An 8,204-nucleotide genomic window follows, 5' to 3' on the forward strand; every position below is an offset into this window, starting at 1 on the left:
ATCAGCCAACTGTGCAACACGTAAAGCGCTGGCGCCAAAGAACAACACGCGTCCCCGAAAGCTTTCAAATCTGATTAAAAACAGAACCTGAGTGTACCTGATCCAGACACTGTTCACCGGATCAAAGCTCATCCGCACAGCCATTCAAGTGCAACACGGAGCAATGAAGACCAGCATGTTTGGAGACAGTCTTTACGCACAGACGTTTGGAGACAGTCTTTACGCACAGACGTTTGGACACAGTCTTTACGCACAGACGTTTGGAGACAGTCTTTACGCACAGCGGCGCCACAGAGAAGACAGGCTCACGTTCTTACCTAAAGCGGGGCGAGTCTTTAATGCAGTCTTCAAAGTCCACCGTCATGTTCAGACAGGAGTCAAAAGCGTCTGAAAAAGCTGGCTTCAGAATGCTGCGTTCATGTCCAGGGAGGGGGACGCGTAAAAGGAAGTATCCGATAAAGAGCGAAGGCTGGACGTCCTCTGGTGTCACGCTCGCGCCGCGCTCCTCTCTGCCTCACGCACAGCACTGGACTGAGGAGACGAGCCCCTTTCTGCAGGAGAGACCGCGAGGGGCGTTCAGGGGCTGAGCACGCGCTGGGGATTTCGAGCTCCGCGGTGTAGCGTGGCCGGAAAGCAGCGAAATGGAGCGGCGGGTTTGCGACAGAAACTCCGCGGTGCGTCAGAGCGCGCTGTAGGAGAGCGCGAGACACGTTTAAGACAAATATGAAACATTAAAGAGGTGGAAATGTTAAAGCAGTGACACTGAAGCTGACGCACGAGTCCAAGTGTGGGTTTCTCCTGCGGCGCGTGGAGGCGGCGCGTGCCTCACGAGCGCGGCTGACGTCACATCACCGCTTATTTGAATGTCTGGGATGAGCGCGTGGTTCTCAAACTGCGGCACCTCTGAACCAGCGCATGAGCTGAGCACATGCTGCTTGTTTGTCGTTACCCAAATCTAAAAACTGTTTGGAAAAAAGCGACAAAAATTGGATGAAAACGAGGATGAAAAAGACACAAAAACGTGACGAAAAGTGACGAAAAAAAGGCACGAAAGTCACAGAACACGTGACGATGATGCAACAAGACATAACATTTTAAAAAGTCAGAAAAGTGACGACAATGCGGAAACAACACGAGGAAAAAAATCTATTCAGTTTTAAAGGTCTTAGCTTTCAAATGAGGCGTTACACTGGCCTTTTGGATTTGGGTAAAGCCGGACTGGAGGAAATGCCCTTGGTTAAGGGTTAAGAGGCTAATGCATGTGTAGGTGAATTTAGAGCAGTACTAAGTAACGCTTCCCCCTAGAGGCCGGAAACGCAACTGCAGGCGTCGTAGCTGCGATTTTTTAACTTGTTAATCGTCCGTGACAGTAAATCCTGCGCTGACAGAAAAGACAAAGGGACAGAGATTGTTCATCCAGTTACACAATGAAGAAGATCTTTTTTTTCACTCAAACTTGGCTGTAATTACTGTTTAAATGGTGCTAGCCCACAGTTAGCTTGGCCCGTTAGCCTGTTAGCGTCTTCTTCATGATTCCATTAGTGTGTATTGGTGACTCCGGTCCGGTAAAGACCCTTCAAACATCCCATTAACACTTGTGTCACGTCCAGAGGGACTACGAAAAGTAAACAAGTTACTATTGCTTTAACCCGTTAACTCCCACCTGAACCGAGCACATTTTCTCCAGTTTGGCTTTACCCCAATCCAAAAGCTTCTGGGAAAAAGGTGTGAAAATAGCAACAAAACTGAGACGAAAACAATGATGGAAATGTGACGGAAAAGTGATAAAAAATTGATGAAAAAGTAGCAAAAAAGTCACAAAAATGACCAAAAAATGACAAAAATTAGACAGAAAATTCACAAAAAGTTGACAAAAAAATTACAATAGTCTGACAAAAAATGTTAAACAATTTTAGTGTCCAACTTCCTGCTGGGACTTTACTGATCTCACGTAATATGTAATAATAACAAATGATTCAAATGTACCTGAACAGGCCAAGACTTCATGTCCTGGATACGTCTGGTACAGACACAGCACAGTCTTGGATTAAAAGGGATCCAGTTCCTTGTTGTTTAGTTGTATTTATTCGTAATGTAGACACAATATATCGCCAAAAATATCGTATCGTGATTTTAGATGATGCAATATCTGTATCACGAGAAACCACAATATCATCACTGAGACTCTGCAAAAACAAACACTATATTGAGCCTATAAACGTGTAAAAGCTCAGTTTTAGGGAAACATTTAGTTCTACTTTGTTTTGGTCCTGTCTTTCTTTTAAGTCTTTTGACACAATTTCCTGAAAAACAAGTTGCTTATGATTTGTGTTGAAATGGTTTAGTGAAATATCGCAATATTGCACAGCAGTATCACATACCGCAAGTTACTTCAATATCGTTCTGCCCGACTGTAGTCCTTCCTTTATTGGATTCAAAGTCACTGAATACCCAATAACTTCACTACGTTGAAAATTCAAATATAAAGTAGGAGAGGTGGACCTATATTGGACCCCCTAAGGACATACTCGTATTTCCCCTTTCGAAGTAAGTGCATCAAAGCATTTGTGCCTCAGTGAATGAGTTACAATAAGTGCTCTCTGCAAACAAGATACGAGCTCGTCAAATATTATATTATTGCAGTAAAATCCAAATATTCTTTTTTTTTTTAAAGTGGTCCAATTTGGGGACACGGACCGATATTGGACCAGGTCGATCCCAATATTGGACCACGTGTAAAACTGTATAATTTGGCCTAAACAAATAAAAAATGGATTAAATACTGTCGTACTTACTCACAGCACAGTCACAGTCCTGACCTGTTTATGCCTTTTGTCTCCCTCAGGGCATGTGTTGTATGAAAGCTTTGCTTCAAATGGCAAGTACAGTGAGTATGTACTTAATTTAATCATTTATTTATTAATTAATCTATTTATTTATTCATTCATTCATGCCATTATAGCCCTGACATGTGTGCAGATGTTTTAATCATGTTAATGCGTGGAGAGAGTCCATTGCATTACATTGGACCGATATGAGGACACATGGGGGGGTCCAGTATGAGGACACATGGGGTCTAATATGAGGACACATGGGGTCTAATATGAGGACACATGGGGTCTAATATGAGGACACATGGGGGGGTCTAATATGAGGACACATGGGGGGGTCTAATATGAGGACACATGGGGTCTAATATGAGGACACATGGGGTCTAATATGAGGACACATGGGGGGGTCCAGTATGAGGACACATGAACAGGACCAGGTAAAGCTGAAGCAGAACTAGCCCAAGTTTGGAAGAGACTTTGGCAACATTTCTGAATCTCACCAGTATAAATCCTACAGTCTCACACTCGGCATCTTCTGAAAACAACACTTTAGTTCCACCTTCACTACACGTGCACGAGGCTGCGTTACGGAATAATAATGAGGCTGCACTTCCCAGCCGGCTCTATTATTAATTGACAGGATGTGGGAAAGCAGGACGAGCAGGGCTGGGATTTCACTGTGGGTTTTCGTGGAGCTCCATTGTTCCTTTGTGTGTTTAAAAAGCCGGGACGATGAAAGGAGATGATCTCACCCCCGCTCAGTCTGGCCTATTTATATCCTACATATACATTTCCCCTGCGCTAATATCGGGGCCTCAGATACAAATCTTTGAAGATGTAGGTCTTTTATGTAGAAGTTTTTATTTATTTTATTTATCATTATTATTTGATTGTAGTTTTGTGAGAGCGGCATCAGAACAAGCACCGTTTTCAGAAGGTTATGACTAATCAACAGAGGTGAGCACTCGGTTACATTTACTCGAGTACTTGATGTACTAAACTCTAAACCCTCACCAAAAATGAGGCTGAAAATACAACCAAAAAACTGACCAAAAAGTAACAAAAGAGCAGAAAAAACATAATTAGAAAGTGATGAGAGGGCAAAAAAGAGCCACAAAAAAGCAAAAAAAAAAATTACAAAAATTCTGCAACAATGCAACAAAAAAGTCACCATCAGTTTTGTAGGTCTTCGCTTTCAAATGAGGCGTTACACTGGCCTATAGGCTGGAAACTCCAGTCGAGAAGCTTTAAGATTTGGGTAAAGCTGAACAGGAGAAAATGCACTGGGTTAAGGTTAAAGGGGCTCGATGCAAGTCAGTCAGTTTATGCTCACTGCTGCCACCTCAGGTCACACATGTAACTGCAGCTTCTATATTAGGCTCGTGCATCACGGCGCTTTCTGAGTGACAGGGCAGGATTGTAGAGGCAGTTGTGGTGAACAGGTCTGAGCTCATTCTACACATGAGGACATGGAGGAACATGGAGGAGGAAAATACTTAGTTTGAACATTATTAAACTCCGTATAGTCCCTTTAAGGTCAGAGGTTAAAGGGGGAGAGATGAAAGACCCTCCTGTCATCCCCATTAACACTTGAGACACTTAAATGTTTTTATGAAACTGTACTTAGAATTTATTTCATACAGTACTTTTTACTTCTACTTGAGTACTAACATGATCAAGTTTTTTATTTTTATTTTTTAAAGTTTTTGTTTATTGACAAGTCAGAACAAGTTACAACAAAGGTCTTTGATTTTTCCTACCCCCCCCTCCTCCCCAACAAAACAAAACAAAAAACATTGACCCCCCCGTAAAAAAAAAAAAAAAGAAAGAAAAAAAGAAAAAGGCTGCTCTTACTTGCGTAAAAAAAACTGTGACACTGACACTGTGAGTGCCGCCTCTGCTATTCAACACAAAAAAATAAAATACCATATACAAATACGTACATGTAGTTACACAAAACTCCAGCAGGGGGCACATCCTCTCCTGTTGCTCCATTGAGAAAGAATCCAACTTTAGAAATCATTATTTAACTGTGAAAGTAGAGAGAGTGACCTGGGACGGATCAGAGACTTTGATCCATCGAAAAACACAATCAGCTTTTTTTTGTGAAACTTCCCAATAAGAGGCCCCTGCTGAACGTGGCCCATAATATTCTGTTCTTAAATATAGGTCGAGGGCACAGTTTCTCAGAGCGTTCCCTCCTCGTCCTCAGCTCCTGGTGTGAGATCAAAGCCTCCTCTTTAGGAAGACTCAGCACTCGCAGATTACAAAGTGCATGTGGAGAAACTCAGGAGCAAACTGGAAACTTACTTCCTCACAGTGAAGACAGAACTCATCTGTGTACTGGTGGCCTAGTGGTTAGGCCTCTCACCTCACAGCTTCCTAAAGAAAGACTATTGTTTATTTACTTATTCTTATGAGTTTGCATGGGAAACACTTTACATTACGGTAAGTCCGTGGTACTTACAGTGGTAAGTACTAGTGATGACAGTGGTACTTATTGTGGTACTTACAGTGGTAATTACCAGTCATTAGGATTAGGGTTAGGGAGTCACAGAGTTACCGCAGTATCTCTCATTACTAAGAGATACAGCGGTAACTCTTAGTAATGAAGGTTCTATTTACTTTGGTACTTATTGGTAATTCAAAGATACTACAGCAGCAATTCATAGGTAGTAAATGAGGTACTTCTACAAACAGTAGTCATTTCTAGGATTGTGTGACGATAAAACAACATAAAACAGCATTAGGGAAAACAAGAAGTACGACCTTCATTATTAAGAGTCACCACTGAATCTAGAGGTACATACCAAGTAATTCTCACTGTAGTATCCTTTAAGTACCACGATAAGTACCTAGAATTACCACTATTATTACTAGTATTTACCACTGTATGTACCACCATAAGTACCTCTGTAAGTACCAGTTCCCGGCCCGTATGTAAAGTGTTGCCGCTGCATGTTGTCGGGTTTCCTCTGGATGAAGAGTGACCGGGCCAAGAGGCAGCAACACATCCATAAAACAGTTTATCAAAGATTAGACAGAAATACAAAATATATCTTAGGTCAAACTATCACGGAGGCTTTGTACCAATTCCATCAATGAGATATATTTAAAAGAGTTTGGAGAAACCGACTCTCAAAAACTCCTTTTGCATCTGAGTCCAATCAAAAGGAGCAGAAAGTAGAAACGCCTTGGACCGGCCTCCCTGATCAGGGACTGATTCCAGTTCATCAAAACACGTGGTCCTGAACAGGTTCATGTTTGTACAGTCCTTGTGGTATAAAAACCATTGATGGATGGATTAGTCTATGTGGGAATCAAGTGTGTGCACGTGTGTGTGTGTTCTTGTAATTACGACATTGTGAGGACCAGTTTGAGTTTTTCACCAACAGAGTGAGGGCATTTTTGTAAAGTGAGGACATTTTGGGTGCTCCTCACTTATTTGGAGGACTGTTTAAGGGTCAAGATGTGGTTTTAGGGTTAGGGTTAGAATTGGGTTTAGGTTTAGGGGCTTAGGGTTCAGGGTTAGGGTTCAGGGTTAGGGTTAGGGTTAGGGTTAGGGTTCAGGGTTAGGGTTCAGGGTTAGGGTTCAGGGTTAGGGTTAGGGTTCAGGGTTAGGGTTCAGGGTTAGGGTTAGGGTTCAGGGTTAGGGTTCAGGGTTAGGGTTCAGGGTTAGGGTTCAGGGTTCAGGGTTCAGGGTTAGGGTTCAGGGTTAGGGTTCAGGGTTAGGGTTCAGGGTTAGGGTTCAGGGTTAGGGTTCAGGGTTAGGGTTCAGGCTTAGGGTTCAGGGTTAGGGTCTGGGTTAGGGTTAAGGGTTAGGGTTCAGGGTTAGGGTCTGGGCTCTCTTTGGGCCTAATGAAGGTAGAAAAGCGCTGTATAAGTTGAGACTATTTACCTTCTGTCAGGGCAGCAGTGACTATAGTTTATCATCGCTGAGCATCAAGTGAATCAATAATCATTACGGTGCCGCACTTTGAGAAGCTGGTCAAAGCCGGAAAGCACAATAATAGTGTAAGTAACTGTTTTTTTTATGTTCAAATCAACAGCAATAACATGATTTGACACGGTGACCCTTTTAAGGAAAACCCCAGGATAAAGGCAGCAGAGAAGCCTGTGAATGCCTTCTTGGACATCTCATCGTTATTCCAGTGGACGTGCCCAGCTCACACAGCAGCAGAAACGGCCACATCATATCAGTGTTCATGCCCCACAGTCGTCCCGCTTTTGTTTCCATCACAGCAGCTCCACGGCATGTGTATCTGCAGCTCATGTGTATCTGCAGCTCATGTGTATCTGTGTATCAGCAGCTCATGTGTGTCTGCAGCTCATGTGTATCTGTGTATCAGCAGCTCATGTGTATCTGCAGCTCATGTGTATCTGCAGCTCATATGTATCAGCAGCTCATGTGTATCTGCAGCTCATGTGTATCTGTGTATCAGCAGCTCATGTGTATCTGCAGCTCATGTGTATCTGCAGCTCATGTGTATCTGCAGCTCATATGTATCAGCAGCTCATGTGTATCTCCATGTGTATCAGCAGCTCATATGTATCTGCAGCTCATGTGTATCTCCATGTGTATCTGCAGCTCATGTGTATCTGCATGTGTATCTGCGGCTCATGTGTATCAGCAGCTCATGTGTATCTGCAGCTCATGTGTATCTGCATGTGTATCTGCAGCTCATGTGTATCTGCAGCTCATGTGTGTCTGCAGCTCATGTGTATCAGCAGCTCATGTGTATCAGCAGCTCATGTGTATCAGCAGCTCATGTGTATCTGCAGCTCATGTGTATCAGCAGCTCATGTGTATCTGCATGTGTATCTGCAGCTCATGTGTATCTGCAGCTCATGTGTATCTGCAGCTCATGTGTATCTGCAGCTCATGTGTATCTGCAGCTCATGTGTATCTGCAGCTCATGTGTATCAGCAGCTCATGTGTATCTGCAGCTCATGTGTATCAGCAGCTCATGTGTATCTGCAGCTCATGTGTATCTCCATGTGTATCTGCAGCTCATGTGTATCAGCAGCTCATGTGTATCTGCAGCTCATGTGTATCTGCAGCTCATGTGTATCAGCAGCTCATGTGTATCTGCATGTGTATCTGCAGCTCATGTGTATCTGCAGCTCATGTGTATCTGCAGCTCATGTGTATCTCCATGTGTATCTGCAGCTCATGTGTATCTGCAGCTCATGTGTATCTGCAGCTCATGTGTATCTGCAGCTCATGTGTATCTGCAGCTCATGTGTATCAGCAGCTCATGTGTATCTGCAGCTCATGTGTATCAGCAGCTCATGTGTATCTGCAGCTCATGTGTATCTCCATGTGTATCTGCAGCTCATGTGTATCAGCAGCTCATGTGTATCTGCAGCTCA

General features: G+C 43.2%; 1 protein-coding gene across 1 annotated transcript in view; it reads right to left on the reverse strand.

Moving 5' to 3' along the window:
• Positions 1-415, reverse strand: part of LOC306964746 (arf-GAP with coiled-coil, ANK repeat and PH domain-containing protein 3-like) — a 167,175-nt gene extending 166,760 nt beyond the window's left edge. The window contains exon 1 of the mRNA XM_079558866.1: positions 318-415. Within this exon, the coding sequence (XP_079414992.1) occupies positions 318-364 (47 nt within the window). The 5' untranslated portion in view covers positions 365-415. The remainder of the gene's footprint in view (positions 1-317) is intronic.
• Positions 416-8,204: the final 7,789 nt, after the last annotated feature.

This window comes from Gobius niger (genome assembly GCF_951799975.1).
Source record: "Gobius niger genome assembly, chromosome: 6".
Classification (NCBI taxonomy): domain Eukaryota; kingdom Metazoa; phylum Chordata; class Actinopteri; order Gobiiformes; family Gobiidae; genus Gobius; species Gobius niger.